Below are 21578 nucleotides of genomic sequence, written 5' to 3'. Positions count from 1 at the left end.
ATACACACTCATCAACATTATGAGGATTACACATTTTCTTATATCACTCTGATTTTCGATAAATGTATTTTGGAATAAACGTTTTTTTCTTAATAATGGATTTATAATTAGGGAGTTTTGCCTTATTTAAAAATGAAATTTTTTGGTTGTGAAAATGAGACATTACACATAAACATCAACAGCCTCACACACTTCATCAATGATTGTCCCATGTAAGATGTCGTGAGAAAAACCTAAAGAAAACATTCATAAGTACTGAATGTGTACAAAAACAAAAATAACTTATTTTGAAACAAAAAAATATTAAGGACTAAATGTGTACAAAAATATTAAGGACTAAACGTGTACAAAATGAAAAATATATTACCCTATTAAATCATTTTTCCCGGCTAACCTGGAGTAACCGGTCATAAAGACTGAGAGTGTATAGTTCAACAAATTTAAGGGGTAAATGTGGACGAAAAAAAAAAAACTCAGTGACCAAATGTATACAAATTGAAAAATATATTAACCTTTTAAGTCATTATCCCTCAATATATCTATATAAATATAGTTATTTTATTTTCATATAAAAAGTCGAATTATTTCATGTTCGATACCACTTTATTATTTTTAGATTAATTATAAAGTTATTATTAAAAATGAACTCCAAATTTAGAGTTACATTATTCATTAAGTTTATAAATAAGAGAAAATGACAAAAATAGCCAATTATACTAATTGCATTACAAAAATAGCCAAAAAAAATCGGGATTACAAAAATAGCCACCCATTTCGCAGGTGAGAAGGCCCCATCTGCGAAATGGGCATCTCATCTGCGAATGTACAAGTGCCTGAAGCACAGTTGTGCTTCAGGCACTTGTACATTCGCAGATGAGATGCCCATTTCGCAGATGGGGCCTTCTCATCTGCGAAATGGGTGATTTTTAGGTATAAAAACGTTTTTTTTTTTTTCATTTTCACCATTCTCTACACAAAAACTCTCTCTAACTTTGGGCTTCTCTCGGAATTTTGGCTAGTTTTTGAAGAAAATGGAAGATTATGTCAACAATCCCGCAAATATGGTTAGATTTTAACTCTTTTAATGTTTAAAGTTTTTTTTTTTTTTTATCAATTTTTGTATTATTTAGTGTTAAAAAATGGTAATTTTGTTGTGTTTGATTGATAGTTTTAGTATATTTTTAGTATACTTGAAGTTTAAATGCAAGTAGAGACAAGTAGAGACTGCGTAGATAATGTTTACAATTTGTTTTTGTAGTTTTTTTAGTTATTGTATAACTTGAAATCTTGTAAGTTTTTTTAGTAGAAACTGCAAAATAGTTGTTTGTATAAGTTGAAAATTTGTCGTATATATATTGTTAGAAATTGTTTTTATTTGTCGTATAAGTTGAAAATTTTGTATAAAGTAGTCGTATAACTTGGAAAATTGTTAGTTTGGTTGTCGTTTTATTTTTAAATTTTTTTGTTTATATGGTTATATAATGTTAGTTTTAATTAGAAAGATAAAAATTGTTTATATATTTATCGTTTAAGTTGAAAATTTGTTTAAGTTGAAAATATGTTTAAGTTGAAAATATTTATATATGATATTGTTTTCTATCGTAAATATATTTGTTGTATAACTTGGAAAATTGTTTATATATGTGTATGTTATTGTTTTTTATCGGGGAAATATATATATATTAGTAATTAAGAAAGTATTTGCAGTTCGTAATCATATATTTAAAAAAAAAAATATTTTTTAGTTATCTAATTTGTTTTTGTGTTTTTTTTTTGCAGCATGATTTTAGTTTAATGAATACGAAAGCCTTTGCGAACCTAAAAGGCTCTGGCGGTAACATATGGGAAGTCTTTGAAGTTTTAGATGATGCCCGACGTGCTATTTTCAGAAATACCGTCTTTGGCTATTTTATTGATGTCCCTCGTTTACAAGGGGACGCTTTATTGTTTCATAAAATGTTCCTTCATCAGATCCGGCCGGACCCTGTTTTATCTCCAGATGGAATAAAACGTTTATATTTTCGAGTAGGCAATACCAAAATGGTTTATGGGCCGGAAGAGTTTTGTTTGATTACCGGCTTCAATTTTGGGGAGTATCCAAAAAACATTGGGAGAAAAGGGTCGGAAAAATTAATAAGCAGTAAAAAAAGATGTTTACTGCGTGAACGGCTATTTCCGGACCATACTAATAGTTCGGTGAAAATCGGCGACTTGAAAAGTTTAATTTTAAATCAAACATTCTTAGCACTTGACGACCTTGATGCAGTTAGAGTATGTTTGATATACATTTTGTGTGAAGGTTTTTTGGGCAAAGAAGTTAACGATCGGGTGCCACAAGATTGGTTTTTTTTGGCTGAGAATTTGGATCTCTGGAATAGGTATATTTTCTTTACGTTAAAAGTTCTATTTTATTAAAGTTATAATTTATATAATAATCAATTTTGTTTTTTTTTTTTGTTTTGTTAGCTTCGCTTGGGGTAGCTATCTATGGGATTTTACTTATGTTGACCTTGAGGATACGTGGAATAAGATACATCATTATTTATCACTTCCTGAGCGTGGTCAAACTTTAAAGTATTCCGTCTCAGGATTTACGGCTCCAATTAGGGTATAAAAATTTTATTTTATTTAAATTGTTTTATTGTTATATTTTTTATTTTAATTTTAACTTTTATTACTGTTATTGTACAAAATTGTAGATATGGATATATGAGATGATTCCGGCTGTTCGTGCATGTGGATTTGCATTGAGAAAAAATAAAGACTTGCCTCGGATGAAAAGATGGAGCGGAACAAAAAAATTGAAATGGGTTGACGTGAACAAGATTTGGTCAAAGATGCAGGTTTAAAAATAATTCGTTTATTATTAATAAAGTTGATTATTATAGTTTTATATGCATTTTTAATATGTTTAATTTTTTAGGAGGGGCTACCACCAAGACAAAACATGTTACCGGGTGATGGTGAGATGACATCTTTTTATTATATGTCATTTCAAGAGTATGTATATGGTGAAGGGAAAGCAGTTCCATCCCCAGTACGGGACCATTTTAGGAGACAAGACGAATCTTCGTCTAGTATGTCGTCCAGTGGTCGCTCTCATGGTAGAGGTCGGGGCAGTGGGAAACACAAGCTAGACGAGTTGTTGAAACGGGTACATGCACTGGAGCAGCATGTGTTTATGAATCAACAAAAACCTACAGAGGTTTTTGTTGAAGAAGTGAATAATGACCAATTTTGGAACGACATTTTTTTTGAGGACCCGACAGTGTCACAAAGAAATTATGATGAACAGGTTAGTTACACGCTACATTATTTATTAAATTTTATTAACATATATGAATACCTGTGTTCATATTTTATATTTGAAAATATAGGTTGTGCAAGATGAAGAGATGAATAAAAACAATACAACTCAAAATGTTTTTGGTGATACTCAAGACGACAAGGTTGTTATAGATGTTACCTTTACGATTTTAATAATTACTTTTTAATAAAGTGTCTTTCGTTATTAAGTAAAAAGTTATATTTTTAATGTAGGTGTTGGAGGAGAGTAATCAGTATGCGGGGAACAAATTTGATGATGATGTGTTTGATGTAAACGATTATAGTGAAGTTAAAGAGGTTATTATAGTTACATTAATATTATATTAATATTTTGTTTATTTAGATATTATTGCTTATTAAATTATGTGTATTTCGTTATTAAGTATAAAGTATTATCTTTAATGTAGGAGTGGGAGGAGAGGAATGACAATGCAGGGAACAAATTTGATGATGATGTGCCGGATGAAGACGAACTAATAATAACGGGAAATGTAGATTATTTTCATGATGATGATGATGACAAAGAAGTTACACCCGATAAACCTAGGAGTCGAAAACCATCACAATTTTTATGCACTCCTTACACCGAGGTATTCGTTTTATTTATAAACTGATGATTTTATGTTTATGTGAATTATCTATCTTTATGTGAATTATCTGAAAGATATACATTTAAACATATGAATATTGTTTTTAGTTGCACACGACACCGAAACAAAAAAGAAGAACAAAAAAGAAGGTTGGTACGAAATCAACATGCCCCGTTCCTCCTCCAGTTTTTGGTGTTGCTCATGACTTCTCCATGTTGCGCCTGCAACCTTACGTAGCAGGCGGTGAGGATGTCATCCAAAATTATGTATTGCATTCATACGATGTGCAGCATCGTTTGTTTAATTTCGTGTTAGATAGAGATTTTTGGAGCTCATTGTTTGGGCATACACACGACGGATGGTTGGAGTCAGCGGTAAATAAATTGTTAATTAATTCTTTTAAAAGTTAATTGTTTTTTAGTCAATAACAAAAGTATCATGTGTGCAGCATATAACCATTTGGTACCGACTTTTGATGGAGAGACGGTTTGAGAGCGACCGACATACAATAATGCCTCCAAATTTTTTTGTTTCTCATGCTTTGGAAGAAGGACAGGACTGGAGGGCGTTTATGGCTGGTATTGCTACATACCCTAACTTCATGGTTGCTTGGTGGGATGTTGATACGGTAAACTTAATAGTTTATATTGAAAATAATATCGTTTTTTTGTTATGTTTTTGTATTGTGATGTTTTTGTATTGTGATGTAAATAAACATAATTTTATTTTCTGATCCTTATACAGGTCTTATTGCCGATTCATTCATCCCCTAATCATTGGCTATTTGGGGAACTACGATTAGCGTCAATGGAAGTGCATATTTATGACAGTCTTGGTAGAGGTGCTTATGAAAAATTCCAATCCGAAGGAATCTTTTCCAAATTTGAACGTCGGGTGGCAAATTATTTGGACAAGATTAAGTATTGGGCGCGGAGGAACATCCCAAGGATTCCATTGAATATGCAATTCATTTATGAAGAAAATGTTCCCCAACAAAGTAGTCATTTGGGAGATTGCGGTGTTTTTCTTTGTATGTTTATGGAGCAATTGGTTTCAGGTCAACCAATACGTGTTCTTATTGACCCAAAGAACGCAGCTTTAGAGTTCCGTCTCCGGATGGCAAAAATTATTTGGGGGTCTAGTCTTGCTCCTCTGTAGTTGGATTATATTAAATGTATATACAAATTAATGTTGGATTTCATTATTAGTTTATCTTTAGAGTTTACTCAACGGATGACAAAAAATATAACGTTACGACAATTACAACAATTTAATGACCTACTAATTACTTATCAATAAATTCAACATAAGAACGACCACAACTTTTGTTTTAACGTTACAAATACAACAATTTATTGACCAAACAACTTCAAAACCATAAAAACAATATTGAAAAACTTACAACTTGTAAACAAGAACTGCCAAGAACAACACCCAACTACAAACCAACGCTATCTTTAACTTCTTATTTTCTGATTGAAAGAGCTTATTAGAGTTAGCTACTTTAGCTATTACCATAGAAGATTGGTCCTTCTCTTCATCAACCCAACTGATAAACCCGCATTTTGGTCCCTGTTAAATTTAATATCCACAGTAAGAAAATAAATTTGTGTCATGTAAACACAAGGGTTTAAATTTGAATGACGGTAAGAACATGATACCAAATACGGGCAAGCGTAGAACAATCTTCCTGGGTTTTTAGCTGTACCCGAAATCCTAACGATACGTTCTCCTCCACAATTGCAGTATGCCATTAGCCTTCTTATTCTTTTAAATCGGAGTTACTTTCTCAGTTAAATTTTTTCATAATGAGTGACACCCATTTATAGAATAAATCATATAACGGACAATTCTTTTTGACTATGAAATGAACTGGTTTGACTATGAATTCATAAAAGTTCAACTATGAAATGCAGACAAGTACATTCTGTAGTATTGTCATGTCGGTCAGTGAAATTTGACTATGAAATGAACTGGTTTGACTATGAATTCATAAAAGTTCAACTATGAAATGCAGACAAGTACATTCTGTAGTATTGTCATGTCGGTCAGTGAAATTTGACTATGAAATGAACTGGTTTGACTATGAATTCATAAAAGTTCAACTATGAAATGCAGACAAGTACATTCTGTAGTATTGTCATGTCGGTCAGTGAAATTTGACTATGAAATGAACTGGTTTGACTATGAATTCATAAAAGTTCAACTACGAATTTAAAGGGTTAAACTATGAATTTTGATCAGTAGAGATACAATATCTTCTATTTATAATTCCATTTGTGTGATCATTGTAGAGCACAATTATCGGTATTGAAAATGAGTAGTCACAGCCAAAGAACCTTTTCTCAACTACCAATTTTCTTGCATAACCTTCAAAGAACAAATCCTAATACCTTCACAGCCATTAAGAAAACCGATAACAACCGCTTTCAATTCTGTTTTGTGGCTTTAGGTTGCGTGGTATAACATACTTCTTTTATTGAGTTATACAATATTTCATGGTAATCTATGTCGATTAGTTCTTACATAACACTAATATGTCTTCGTTTTTATGTAGATTCGTACCTTCCTTAGGTGCATGATACCGCTGATATATGTAGGTTATTTACCCCTTCTTGGGAGCTTTCTGACAACAATGTACTTCGCAGTGGCTTTAGATGGAAATCATGAGCCACTACTCTTAGCACTTGGTTTGGGAACCTTACAGTGTGAAGAATCATGGAGATGGTTCATGATGAGGTTAAGAGATTGTTTAGGTGAGGACACAGAGGTTGGTTTCATAAGCAACATGTGTGATAACATAGACTTTGGTGTTGACAGTGCCTACCCGGATTCCTATCATGGATATTGTCCTAAAGATATAGCTCGAAAGATACGTGAGTCTATCGGACATAACAATACGGAAGTCGAATCGTTGTTTTGGAAGTCATGCAATGCATATAGCGTTGATGATTTTTACTTGTGTTTCGAAAGGTTGCAAAGTACATGTAGGCAACCACCTTTCTGCACCTTGCTTATGAGTCCAATTTATTGGCTTGACGATATACCGATTTCAAAATGGACAAGAGCATTTTTCCCAAAAATACGTTACAATGTTAAATCGATTGACGTCCCTGAAATTTTGCAAATTATATCCTCACGTGAGTTTCCTATAACAACGATAATTGAGTTAACCACCACGTCGATAAAATCAAAGTATGCTGAGCGGGCCGAACTGGCTGGTAAGGGAGATTGTTATGTTTTGTTTTTTTTATTGTGCTGCTATTTTTATTAAAATATCAAATTTTACAGGGAGGTTGTCTGGTGGATTGACCCCTTACGTTGAGAGTAAGGTTCAAAAAAGTCTCAGCAAGTCTTACAATTGTAATGCAAAACGTTTGTATGGGGATACATTTGAAGTCCATGACACTTTTGCCACCAACAACGTACAACTTGAACGAAGGGTATGTAGTTGTGGTAAATGGCAAAAAAGCGGTATACCATGTGGCCACGCTATAGCATGTCTAAGAACCCGTACATCTGAGTCCATTCAGAGAATGGTTGAATACAAGTTCACTAATTATGTGTATCGAGTTGCATATGGATCTGAGTTGGTGAATGGTATACCATCATATGAGCATTGGGAAATACCAAATGAAACGGTGGTCCTGTTACCTCCCTCAATGCAGTAGTTATTCATGTAGCACATTTATGTTTTATGTAGTATTATGTATTAGTTTTTTATGTACTCTGTTTTTATTTTACTGCTGTGTTACGTATTAGTTATCCATGTACCCAGTTTATTTTTTATGTCGTATTATGTGTTAGTTATTTATGTACCCCGATTTTATTTTATTGCTTTCTAAATATTGGCTATTGAGGGAACAACATACATTAAAAGAAATGGACGTTTATTAAATAGTAACGACTAGACACATACAACAACAAGCAACTTAAATAACGAAAAACAATTAACTTAACCAACATGCATATTAAAAATAAGGGACATTCTTTAAAACATTCCATGCATCTAAGTGGGTAAACTCGCTACCATCGTATTGAAAGCGGTATAGTTCCAAAGCCACCTGTCGTAGAATGTCTTCATCCGTATTTGCATGTTCGTTATCCAACTCGTTATAAATACGTTGAAATTGTTTCACCTTCATTTTCATATCCAGAAACTTCGCTTTGACATCTCTTCTTCTTCGATATTGAGTGCGGTTCATTAAATGGTGAAACAAATGACAGACACGAGACCAAAATGATCCGGCACGAACTTGTGGGGGACCCGGTGGAAAATCCACCTCTACAGTTGTAATCCAAGCTTGAACCAAAGCGACCTCCTCTGCGTTCCTCCATATACGTGGTGAGTCCATAATTGCAAGGAGGGAAGTAATAGAATACAATTACAACGGATATTGAAATCTATTTATAACGACTCCTTACTTTTCCTGGTGCAATGAGTTGTCAACTCAAACAGCAATGTATTGTGTTGTCATTCAACCGGGGATGAATTGTCAACTCGAACAGTGATCTGTTGTGTTATAAGTATAGTACACTGCATTCGTCAGTTAATTTTGACTATGAATTGCAGACATATTAGAAGTTTGGACTGCGATTTTGTGTAGAAACTACTATAAATTGACCCTAAGTTACACGCAAAACGTTATTAAATTAACCAATATAGTTGTTCAAATATTGTTTTTTAGATTCTACCCTCTTTGTTTCAATCCAAATGACTTCTATATCATGGAGCAATGAAGAGTTCTTGGTTCTTACACATGCTTATATTCATGTGTACGAGACAAGCAAGTTGAATGATCCAATGTTTTGGAGCCGTCTAACAAATATTTTCAATGCTGCAAACCGAATGGCTACAAGAAACGATCGTGACGAACTAGACATCTTAGCAAGATGGTATGAAATGAAAACCGAAGTTCTATTATTCAACGATCTTTATACCAAAATTGACGACGCCCGTCTAAATGCTACTGAGGATGTCATCTTGGAAGCTGCTAAGGAGGAATACAAGTCATTAAGTAACGGGTTGGAATTCCAGTTTGAAGCCCCTTGGAATATTTTGAAATATATCCCGTTTGTTTAAAATCTATTTTAGTTTATTATTTCAGTACTAGGTTATTTTCATGTACTAGGTTATTTTCATGTATTTCTTATGTATTTCGTATGTATTTCGTTTGTTTAAAATCTATTTTAGTTTATTATGTGAGTACTAGGTTATTTTCATGTATTTCGTATGTAATTCGTATGTGTTTCATATGTTTAAAATATATTTTAGTTTAGTATGTGAGAAACTCGTATGATTAAGTTGAGTTAATATATATATATATATATATATATATATATATATATATATATATATATATATATATATATATATATATTTTAGTTTATTATGTGAGAAACTCGTATGATTAACTTGAGTTAATAAATGGCCATTGCATTAGTTATCAAAATATATTAGAATACATTAGTAACAAGATTCCATGAACCATTAAAACATCACAACAATTACATGAAAAAAACAACATAATACGAACAAAGCATTAACGTAAAACACAAGTCCATGGCTTATTCTTAACACAAATTAGAGCGGTCTACTTGAAATACTGTTTATCTCTAACAACCTTCCAAACTTCCTCATATTCGAAGTCTCTGCCTTCATGCTCAAAGATGTAAAACTCTGTAACAACTTCCAAGAACTCTTCTTCGTCACGACAACGAACATTGTTACGTTTCGCATAACTACATGCTCGATTGAACCATGTCACTTCCTCCTTTACATCCGTCCACTTAGTAACAACATCTGATTTTTCTCTTTTTTGCCCTTCTCCCATCTCATGGTTAAACAAAGATGTGATGCGACTCCATTCATCACCAATTAGGCAATGCGGGGGAGCAAGTAACGGTTCACCATCCTTAACACTTAGCCAGCACCGTGTTAGAAGTAACACCTCGTTTGTCGTCCATGGCCTTTCAGAATTGGAACCAGGTAATTCATTCGAAGAACTTGCTGCATTCGACGACATTTCTAATAATGGGAATTCGTTTCGTTTAGGTGATTTGGGTGTTTGGTTTATAGATCTTAAACATCTATTTATATAAATAAATAGACTATGAAATAATACTTTGACTGCGAAATGGTTATATTTGGACTACGAATTTCAGCTTTATGCAGTGTTTTGTCATGTCAAACTGTCATTGATCTCTTGTCACTTAAGGGACCCACTGGGATGTGCAGGTTACTACAGTGACTTGTCATTACTGTCTAGTCATTTCAAACTTGGACTTCTCATTACTGTCTAGTATGTATAAATACCACTTATTGCTCCAGTTTAATACAACATCGATTTTATTATGAGTTCCTCACACAAATTCGAAATTTGCTCATGCAACGAAGTAGATTGTTACTACTGTGATTCGGTAGACCCTTTTTTTACACCCTCTTCAGCCGGGTCATATATGTCACATGAAAATTTTGAAGAATTAAAGAAGGCTGAAGCACAACAAGAAGAGGACAAAGAGTCATCCCGACTTCTCACTCAACTTGCTAATGATATAGGTTCGGAATGCAAACAAGCTGAAGAATGGATTGACCTCAATAAAAACAAAATCAAAGAGCATAAAGATTGGATAAAAAAGAGTAAGAAGGCAATCAAAACGACTGAAAAACGGCTTGCTGAGAAGGATGAGCAGTTGATACACATTATGGTAAAAAAGGATCGTTTCGAAGACAAAATGAGAATTAGGGATGACTATATAACGATGGAGAAAGAGAAGTACCCGTTGCAGTTCCCTGAGTTTAAAAATTAGTTATAAAGTTGTTGTAATATTATCATGAAACAGATTAGCTTGCCAAAGGATCGTTTGTTGTTTTTTTTTAAATAACATGTTGTAACTGTTAAAATAAATCTGCAAACTATATTTTATAATATAAAGGCTTCATTCATTGTTATAATCAACAAACTTAACTAAAATATGAAAGCATAGCAATGTCTTGTAAGAGTTAATAAAAATATTACAATACATAATAAGCTAACAACTCGTCATTACTCTTAATTTCAAGGTTGTTTTATATCAAAATCAGCGTTATGGGTTTGTGAGCAACCCGCTGAACCACCAATATTATATGCCATTTCTGCAGTAGAAATTATGTGACCTGCTCTGCTACCAGACGCCCTTCCAGTACAATTATTTCTCGTGTGTCCTAGTTGACCACATGTAGAACACTCTTTTATAATTGGACCCTCGCCTTGGGATGGAATGCGGTCTGTGTTTCTTGGCCTGCCTGGCTGACGTTTATCCATTATAGGTGGCTTAACAATCATCAAATCATCGGGGATCTCCCATTCGGATGGCTTCGGCAGAGGGTTTATTGATTCCTCATATGTTTTCCTCAGTGTTTCGGTAAAGTAAGCATTTAATGCAAACCTCGAGCAGTCTTGGTAATTGTTCACTGTTAAACATCTTATGACATGACCACAAGGTATCCCATCAAGTTGCCAATGCGTACATGTACATGTCATATGTTGAAAATCAACAATCACATTTTGTGCCCCCTTTTTGACCTCGCATTTCGTATTTGAGATCATGCGAACATCCCATTTGGTAAAATTTTTCTTGTTTTCTTTTACAACTTCATCCGCCCAAGGGGTAAGGGTTGTTGTTGCTTCCGCTAAAAAAACAGCCAAAATGAAGAAGTTAAAATCAATAACATCGAAACTAATAAAACATTAATATTACAAATTTACGTAATACCTGCAAAGTTACGTCTTTGAAACCACCATTGTTGCATTGTAGCACGAAAAAAATCAATCAACATAAGTATTGGCACCTTACGTGCGTGTCTAGATAATGCATTTATAGACTCCGCACTGTTGGACGACATAAGATTGTATCGGTTCCCTTTAAAATGTGCCCTTGACCAGGTTTCTGGATTTATACTTTTTAAGTACTCCCATACTGGTTCTTTTGTCTTTTTCATAACATCCATGGCAGCATCAAAAGCATCAACTGTGTACGCCCTACACGCCTCCCAAAAAATTCCTTTAACCGTCTTACTCTTGCCGAATCTAGATACTATGTTGAAATACAAATGGACACCACATATTCCATGATGAGCGTGAGGAAAAATGTTGGCAACGGATGTTGCTATAGATGGAGACCTATCAGATATAATTGTAAGCTCCTGCATATTTCCTATGCAATCACGTAGTTTTTGAAAAAACCATGTCCAAGAATCAGTACACTCATTTTTGCATATACCATATGCAACCGGTAATATTTGATTTTGTCCGTCCTTAGTAACTGCAAGTAGCATGGTACCTTTGAACTCGCCCTTTAGGTGAGCTCCATCTACTACTAGGGTCGGCTTACAAAAATTGACAAAAGCTCGTACCTACAATACATTGTATATCTATTCAAATACACCAAAATAAATATTAAAAAAAAATTAGAACATGATAATACTAACCGAGCAACCGAGTGCGACGTACAAAAACTCAAACCGATCATCAGCATCTGTTTTAATATGTGTGACAGTACCCGGATTATGTTTGGCCAAGTTGTGACAATACGCCGGAAGTTTGGTAAAAGAATCCTCTTTCGTACCCCTTAACGACAACAATGCATATTGTTTCGCACGCCATGCCTGATGGTATGAGATATTGATATTCAATTGAGCATTCATATCATTAACAATTTCTTTTCCCCGATAAACTCTACTATAGTCTTCAGCCAAAACATCAGCAACATATTCACCCAAAACATATTTGTTTGCTTGTCGATGATTAGGTTGCAACAATGTTGAAGAACATGTGTGTACATCAACAAATTTATTCACTTGGAAAAGTCCATCAGTATTTTTAATTGCTTTTGCTCTTAGTAACCAAGAACAATTTTTCGAAACACACACAGCTTCATACCTTGATTTGGTGGATCTACTTGTCCTCGTCTGGAAACCTTCTCGAAGACATTTTTTACCAATACACCGCTTTAAAAGTTCTTTGTTTTTAAATATACTCTCACATTGAATCTTTTGAAGATTAATGTCTACCATCTGTGTTGGGATATCTTCATTATTATCAACTGGCCATGTTGGTACAGGGGGCATACCGTAAAAAAGGTTATCGGGATACTTAGTTTTAACTTCATCACCCAACTCATCTCTATCGGAATTACTTTGTAGCTCGGTTATATCTAAACATACATCACCAACATCAACATAATGCCCGTAAACATGATTTTTTTCATTTTTTTGAGTTGAATTTTTTTTCTTTTTAGTTTTATCTACCACACGCCTATTCATAAGTTTAACTTCTTGTTCGGCAACATCATCACAACGACCACCAACATGATTAAGATATGTACCAACATCATCATCACCAACATACTTGTAATTCTCGGGATCCACATATTGAATAGGTGAATAACTAACATTAACATTTTCAGCAACACTGTGAAACTGAGGTACACTAGGAGTATTGAAAGTACCTATCGGATCGTTGCTCCCTTTAAAACTGCATAAATTACCAACAAGTTCGTTTCCAATTTCACCGCCCCCATTAACCTCCTCAACTTCATCAACCACCACAAACACTTTCACAGCCCTTCCTCCACTACATTTGATTACGTTTATCAACATTCTAACATCCACGTCTTCAACTATAGCTATATAATAATTTAATTCAGGATGGTGGAAACGAAGACTAATTCTATATTTGTCTAACAAACCAATTTTGCTTCTTACCATAGATACAAAATCACTATAACTAATATACTCAGAAAATATCAAAGCAAATTCAGAAATACCTCCCTGTGGACATATGTATTCCAGATTAGTTCCATTAACTTGCCATCTCCCACCGGTTACAAGACAAACCAAATATTCAATCATTTTTTGAGCAAATTGTAGAGATAGAGAGTATATCACAAACCAAATAACAACCAAAATGATATTTTTTCTACAAAAATTTTTATATAGCAAAGCCCATTTCGCAGTCAAACCAATTCATTTCGTAGTCAACCTTAAAAAAAAAAAAAAAAAAAAAAAAAAAAAAAAAAATATCAGCATTTCGCAGATAGGATCAGAGGTTTTCGCAGATGGGACCTATTCCATCTGCGAAATTACCCCTATTTATACCGAAATTTATTAAAAAAAAAAAAAATTCTCACCTGCGAATGTACAAGTGCCTGAAGCACAACTGTGCTTCAGGCACTTGTACATTCGCAGATGAGATGCCCATTTCGCAGATGGGGCCTTCTCACCTGCGAAATGGGTGGCTATTTTTGTAATCCCGATTTTTTTTGGCTATTTTTGTAATGCAATTAGTATAATTGGCTATTTTTGTCATTTTCTCTATAAATAAAGTGTTGGGACTTTCATTTGTCATATTTGATTATTAACTTTGATTTTATATGTTTAATTTATTTCAATTTTGAGTTTACATATTTTGAATTAATTTTATTGTTATATAATATATTTTAAAACGTGATAACCGGCTTAAGTTCATTTAAATATAACATTTTTCTTATAATTTATAATTAATAAAACTTCAAATTGTCACAAACACACATAAGAATGTTCTTTCATTGGTTCGTGATCGAGTAAATGCAAATTGTAAATTATATAATGATTATTTTTCAATGAATCCATTATATAATGATGGAATGTTTTGTCGAATTTCAAATGTGTCGTTTATTGTTGCTCGTTATAAATACATCAAAGACAAAGAAACTCACGTAGATATACGATTTCAATAATTTTTCTTTTGATAGACGCTCACCAAAAAAAAAAAAAAACCCACTTCGATATATACAAATGCTTTAATTTATTATTTGTGTGAAAAATATTTCAAACGCTTGAATGTGTAATATTTCTATAAAATATTCATAATAAGAGAGCTCTTTTTTACTTTTGTTTTTTGTGAGATCCTCAAAAAGTTGTTTATTTATATTAGGTTGAAAGTGTATAAGACCTACCAAATGGCTGAAAAAACACAATGGAAGAGTTTGTTAATTAAGATACTTATTGAAAAAAAATTCATTCAATAGTTTTTTCACTTTCAACAAGCTTTTTTGGAATGTAGAGGCTCTTGAAAAAACTCCCTAAAAACTATCATTATATGATGCTTTTATAACGACTATATTTAGTATTACTTTTCATAAAACATTGCATTAGACAAATCTAGAAAAAAACATTCATCTTGCATTTGCATATTCGAATATTTGTCAACAATACAACTATTTTGACATAGAAGATAAATGTTGGCGAATTTAGTATGACCAATCCATTTAGGTGTTGTTTGTTTTTTAGAAGGGAAAATTGTTGAAGTCTGTAGACTACATCTGCAACCCTCTGCAACAGAAGAAGTGGACCAAACGGCTGCAACCCGTAATAAAAAGTTTGTTTGTTTTTTAACGTCTGCAGACTGCTGCAATAAAAAAAAATAGAAATTTAAAAATAACATTAACCAAAACTCAACTAGGAAAATCATAACATTAACCAATACTCAACAAACTAGAATCATGACATTTTAACAATCAACACAAGAATGAGCAAACTATAATCTATAATCTATGACATTTTAGCACAACAAGAATTTCAATTGATGAAATTAATCTATAATCTATGACATTTCAGCAAATTAGACTTATGAATCAGAAACACACAAATCAGAAATCATATATGAATCAAATCAGAAATTAGAAAATCTATATGAAACAACATCAGAAACTAGCATAACAACATCGATCATATCAGAAATAAAGAAAATCAACATATAAATCAAATTAGAAACTGATTTCAGCAAACATCACAACATCATAAAACAAAAAAATCAATATATCTTCATAAAATCGAAGGAGGGGCTAAGGAATTTCGATTTAAGCAAATTAGAAAAACAAAAACATAGCAAAACAGGAAAATCGAAGGAGGGCTAAGGAATATCTATTCCGGTTACAAAACAAAAATAAATTAAAGAAAAATGATTTTCAGAATGTGAGAAGAAAAGAACATGTCGAAGAAGGGTTTGAGCAAGGCGCCGATGAAGGAGGGGTTGAGGCAGGCGACGACGTTGTGAGGATGTAAGGCTGCGACGATCTGCTGCCAGAGAAGGTAGAGGATTCGATGGGGGAAGGAAGAAAGTGAGCGACACTTTTTTTAGTGTAATTCGTTCTCTTTTTTAGTTTGTAGGCTAGAAGTGGTTTTAAGAGGCAAGTCAAATGTTGTGTGGTGCAAAACACGCACACATGTTTTTTAGTCTGAAGTCTTTTAAAAAATAAACTACTACGAGATGACAAGTGCTGCACGACGCAACAAAAAGTGGTCAGAAGAGTTTTTTTACAAAAAAAAAAACAAGAGTAAATTACACGAATGATCCCTATGGTTTAGGGTAATTTGCACGTTTAGTCCATAACTTATTTTTTTAACTCGGAAGATCCCTACTGTTTGTTTTTGTTACACGCTTGGTCCCTGTATTACCTAAAAAGACTATTTTGCCATTGATTTTTTTTAATTTATTTAAATAAACACACTCTCAACCCCACTTCCCTTACCTTATCCTACATATCTCATCATTTTTCCCTATTCAAATAATAGTCTCTTTAGGTAAGACAGGGACCAAGTGCGTAACAAAAATAAATAGAAGGGACCAAATGCATAACAAAAAAAAACAGTAAGGACCTTTGGGGTTAAAAAAATAAGTTAGGGACCAAACGTGCAAATTACCCCAAACCATAAGGACCATTCGTGTAATTTACTCAAAAAAACAAACAACACGTTAGTGTGATCGAAATTAATTCGAGACATGTTGATTTTTTTTTTTGTTTATTGTAAGTTAAAGAAGTACGAGATGCACACTCATATAAGTTCATTTGAGCATGCACTCCGTTAGTAAGGTTGTAACAAGGTCCATAGAACAGTCCTTGGCGGTGCCCATTAGTCGGTCAACGTTCGGAGTCAATATGAGTCGCTCTTGTCGGCTATGGTCAACTCCGCTCGAAACTGTGTACTTGTTTTAAAGACTAAATTTGTTTTTACTAGCAACAACAATGTCTTTTAACAAAAAATATGTTTCTTCATGCCAAAAACTAACCCAAAATTAATTGTACATATATATTTATAGGTTTTTTGGTTTTTATAGACGATCAATTCTCTCTTACATTTTGTACAATTTTTTTTTATCTCATAAAACATACAAGAATACATATTAACAATTTTTCCTAAAATTCTTCAAAGAAATATCTTGATTCATCTCAAATCTAAGTTCATGTAACTTCTTATATGTTCTATAGATTTTTAAACATATAAATACACAATTCTTAAAAATCTAAATATAACTCTTTGGAATAATGATTAAAATGGTAGATCAAGTCATATGAATTAAAGCAACTCCAACTAACCTTTATTTTATATAGAAACACTGTTATCTATTCTAACCGACCAACACAAAATCAATTTTATGTTATAAAAAACAGTTGGTGGTATTATCTATATAAAAACCTATTTTCATAAAAATAATATTTTTTAATTAGTTTTTACTTTTATAATTATTATATTTATTATATTAATATTTATTAAAATATATTTTTAGTACTATTTTTTAGAAATAAATTGATTTTAATATAATTTTTAGTGTTAAGCCGTTAAGGTTGACATTTGGTCTAAAATAAATACATATATGGTAAAAGAGTGAATTAAGGTAAATAGAGAGGTCAATATTGTCATTTCGAAAAGAGGATACGTCCATTTTAGTAACTTTCCCAGTGCACACCTCCACCTTTTTAAAACACTCGCCTTTCTCGGCCCATTTCTTCTTCTTCTTCCTCTCTCTCTCTCTCTCTCTCTCTCTCTCTCTCTCTCCTAATTTTCAGACTTCACACTTCCCCCTTCTTCTCCATACTTCTGCTTCATACGAAGTGTGTGAGTGAGTGCGTGTTTTATGAACAATCAATGGTCTGTGTCGAACGAATGACAGCATCATCTTGCTTAGACTCCTCCTCCCACATCACGACAGGAGACGAACTTAAAACCGTAGTACAATTGTTTCAAAACAACACCAGAAATGATGGCGATGGTGATGATTTAAATCGCAACATAGAAGAAGAAGAAGAAGGTTTCTCAAAGATGGTGATCAGAGAGTGTAGAATATGTCAAGAAGAAGACGGAGAACACGAACTGGAATCTCCTTGTTCCTGTAATGGCACCCTCAAGGTTTATTTCTATTTCTTTTTCTTATTCTTATTCTTAGTTTAATCTAACTTTTTCCAAAATTAGGGATTTGAACTCTGATCTTATGTTTTACAATTGCAAAAGTTGGAAGTAGTTTGATGGGTCCCACAATGGGTAATGGGTCCATGTTTGATTCTAATATCTTATCTTGTTAAAGCTTTATGATGCTAAGTGGTTCTATTGTGTACTTGGACAGTAGAGCTAATTTAATGAGGGCACAGCTGATAGCTCCTTCTCTATGTTATATCTACTTGATAGGGGCCCTCTTGTTTCCATATATCTAATTTGATTATGGATCATGGATTATGGGTTATGGATTATGGGTTATGGGTTATGGAGTATGTTTTAAAGTTTAAACACAAACTTAACTTAAATCTAAATAAAAGTATCCACTTTAACCACAATAATCAAAGTGGAATTCTTGTATACAAACATTGTAACATCTTTATGCCTAAAGTATTCTATTTTAGTATTCGTGAATTGACTAAAACAACACAAATGGTTGTCTTTTCTTGCGTTGATGGCAAAAGAAAAGGTGGGTGTCAATGTACCCCAACCAAATACACTTTTAAGTATTCCAATCTTTTCTATTTCTTCTTGTGTATAAAAAAGTGTGTTCAACTTTTGGAAAGTGGGGGGTTTTATTGGGGTGGCTTGAGAGATTAGTCTATGTGATTGTACTAATTTGTTATATATTGGATTTTTTTTTCTCGTGGTTTATCTTCGGTTTTGGAGTTTCCACGTATATTCTTGTGTTCAAATTTTTCTGTCATTGTTAATTGGGCTGATTGTTGGGGATCTTTGAGAACATTTTCCCAAACAGATTTGACATGAGAGTTTTTATTGTAATTTTTTTATATAGTTTGCTCATAGGAAATGTATTCAAAAATGGTGCAACAAGAAAGGGGATATAACGTGTGAGATATGCAATCAGGTTTTATTCTTTTTAATAACTTATTTCACTCCCATTTATAAAATTCAGTAATTATTTTTTTATTTATTAAAACTGTAATATATTTTATGACTAAATTTATAGGTTTATTCACCAAATTATGCTCTTCCACCTGCAAGAATTAATCCTGATGTTATGACTATTGATATCAGGTTACATTTTATTTTTCTTCCCAAAACATCACGTTTTATATTCTTTTTTTTTTTCCAATATAAAGTTAAATTTATATGTTTAAAACTTTTCTTTTAGGCATGCATGGGGCCCACAAATTGACCTTCGGGATACTCACTTTTTAGCTTTTGCTTCGGAGCACCAGTTTCTTGAACACGATTATGAAGAGTATGATGTATCAAGTAATACAAGCATTGCTTACCTCCGTTTTATGGCTCTCATTGTAAGTAATAAAAAAGTGTCAAAAGTTCAAAACTCAAAATAATAAAATTGTGTAAAAGTTTATATTTCAAAATATTTGTATAATTGTTTACTTATTATAACACATGCAGTTGATGTTAATATTACTCGTACGCCAAGCTTTGTTAATCACAAGAGACTTGGGAATGGTGCCGGAGTCATCCAAAATCTTTAAAGTAAGTTTTTATGTAATTTTTTTTATTTGGAATTAAATAATAAATAGTGCTAAATTTGATCTATAACATATAGTTTGACTTCTTTGGTTGACTATTTATGAATGTAGTTTCAGGTTTCTGTTCTTCAGCTGGCGGGGTTTCTTCTTCCATGTTATGTGGTTAGCCGTTCATGGTTGATGATTTTAAGGCAAAGAAGAAGACAAGTTAGTCAAAATTCATATATACTTTTTTTTTAAAAAAAAAATTAATTTATATTACAAAAGGTTACCAAAATTGGGAAAATATAATATCACCAAATAACCACATTTTCAACATTTTCACAAACTTGACACCCGATTTCAAAAATTGATTTCGGGAAATACCATTTTTTACGAAATTGCTTTTTCAGTGGTCCCAACTTAAAACTTCTACAAAAATCGTGATGATTTTTGTAGTGGGGACCACTGATAAAGCATGAAAAAAAAAGGTATTTTCCGAAATCAATTTGTGAAATAGGTGGTGAGTTTGTGATTAAGTAAAAAAAAATAAAATCTGAATTGATTCCATACCTAACAAGAGGGTAAAAAGGTACAATACCTCTTGGAAAAGATCTCTTATAATGTGTCACTATCCTAATTCCTAGACAAAACAAGAAGTGGGGTTAGATGCAATTAAGAGCGCCACCCATGTTTTCATTATAGCAAATCATTTATCTCAATGTATTTACATTTCTTTACCCTAACAATACAAGTATTTATAATTGGTCCCTTTCTTTCCCAGATATAATCAATGATGATGAGCAAAGCCTTTTTGTATATCATCCTACTCCAATGGCAATGACCATGAACTCGATTGCAGTATTAAAAAAAAAATACTTGCAAGAGTTCTTGATGCATTTACATGCCACTTGTTCAAGAATCAAAGGGCAAGACGAGTTCAAATGCAAAAAAAAAAAAAAGACTTTTCCTCTATGAATTTTATTTTAAGTTTTAAGTTTTAACTGCTTCAATTGATGGCCATTCAATTGATGGCCATGTTATGTAAATTGTGTATATTGTTGAGTTCATTGGTCGCTTCTCGTGTAATTTCGACCAATTCACCTAAAATTGGGTTGATTTGAGTTATATTTTATTTTAATTTGGTTAAGGGAGTGTATGAGATTGCTTATATAATCCTACTTTTAGGTTATTATTGTTTGGAATCATTAAGGTTGTGTTTGGCGCGCCACAGCTAGCTGATAAACTATCTTATTTTTTGAGCTTTTTTATGTTGTCGTGTTTGGTAAGTCAAAAAGTAGCTTATAAGCTAGCTTTTTGAAAAGCTACTTAGACTAGTTTTTTAGGAGTTTTTTTAAAATTTTCAAACACACCCCTTATTTAATTATAAAAAACATACTCTTATATGTCCTTTTATGTAGTTTATATATTTCAGCTAGTTTTTCAGTTAGTTTACCAAACGTTGTTTTTTATCAACTAGTTTTTCAGCTATGAGCTAGTTTTTTATTTAACAATTAGTTTTTTAGCTGACAGCTAGTTTTTCAACTAGTACGCAAAACATAGCGTAATACGCTAATTTAAATGTTTGTATCACATAAGTTAATCAACAAAACTTTTTCTTAAATTGTCTTAATCTAATAAGCACTTGTACAGAAAAACATAAGCTGGTATTTAAATATCCATGACTTCGAAAATCGCTTAATAAAAAAGTTATATAATTGTTCTACAAGTATAGTTTGTATAATTTTATTTAATATATTAATATTAATAATTTTGTGAAATTAAAATAAACAAGAATCAAACTGTTTTTTTTTTATTTGCACTAAAATTTTACTTATAATTCGATATAGCTTAGAGTCCGTGTTTGATCAGTGAGTCTCGTGTGTTTTGTCTTTAGTCAGGACGACAGAGATATTTGGT

General features: G+C 32.5%; 3 protein-coding genes across 3 annotated transcripts; all 3 read left to right on the top strand.

The window, feature by feature from the left end:
* The first annotated feature begins 974 nt into the window (after nucleotides 1–974).
* Nucleotides 975–3688, top strand: LOC128129193 (uncharacterized). Its single transcript, XM_052767849.1, has 7 exons — nucleotides 975–1064; nucleotides 1780–2378; nucleotides 2467–2608; nucleotides 2700–2843; nucleotides 2924–3295; nucleotides 3378–3449; nucleotides 3541–3688. Exons 1-7 carry the CDS (start codon nucleotides 1032–1034, stop codon nucleotides 3652–3654), a joined length of 1476 nt encoding a protein of 491 aa, XP_052623809.1. The 5' UTR covers nucleotides 975–1031; the 3' UTR covers nucleotides 3655–3688.
* A 460-nt stretch (nucleotides 3689–4148) lies between these two features.
* On the top strand, nucleotides 4149–5483 carry LOC128129194 (uncharacterized). The gene is made up of 2 exons (XM_052767850.1): nucleotides 4149–4545; nucleotides 4662–5483. Exons 1-2 carry the CDS (start codon nucleotides 4393–4395, stop codon nucleotides 5073–5075), a joined length of 567 nt encoding a protein of 188 aa, XP_052623810.1. The 5' UTR covers nucleotides 4149–4392; the 3' UTR covers nucleotides 5076–5483.
* A 12224-nt stretch (nucleotides 5484–17707) lies between these two features.
* On the top strand, nucleotides 17708–20866 carry LOC111896817 (uncharacterized). Its single transcript, XM_023892804.3, has 7 exons — nucleotides 17708–18126; nucleotides 19007–19078; nucleotides 19181–19248; nucleotides 19346–19490; nucleotides 19600–19683; nucleotides 19791–19886; nucleotides 20443–20866. The coding sequence occupies exons 1-7, from the start codon at nucleotides 17866–17868 to the stop codon at nucleotides 20446–20448; spliced, it is 732 nt and encodes a 243-aa protein (XP_023748572.1). The 5' UTR covers nucleotides 17708–17865; the 3' UTR covers nucleotides 20449–20866.
* Nucleotides 20867–21578: the final 712 nt, after the last annotated feature.

This window comes from Lactuca sativa, chromosome 9 (genome assembly GCF_002870075.4).
Source record: "Lactuca sativa cultivar Salinas chromosome 9, Lsat_Salinas_v11, whole genome shotgun sequence".
NCBI lineage: Eukaryota > Viridiplantae > Streptophyta > Magnoliopsida > Asterales > Asteraceae > Lactuca > Lactuca sativa.
The sequence above is the reverse complement of the archived record's forward strand: the minus strand, read 5'-3'. Positions and strand labels throughout refer to the sequence as shown.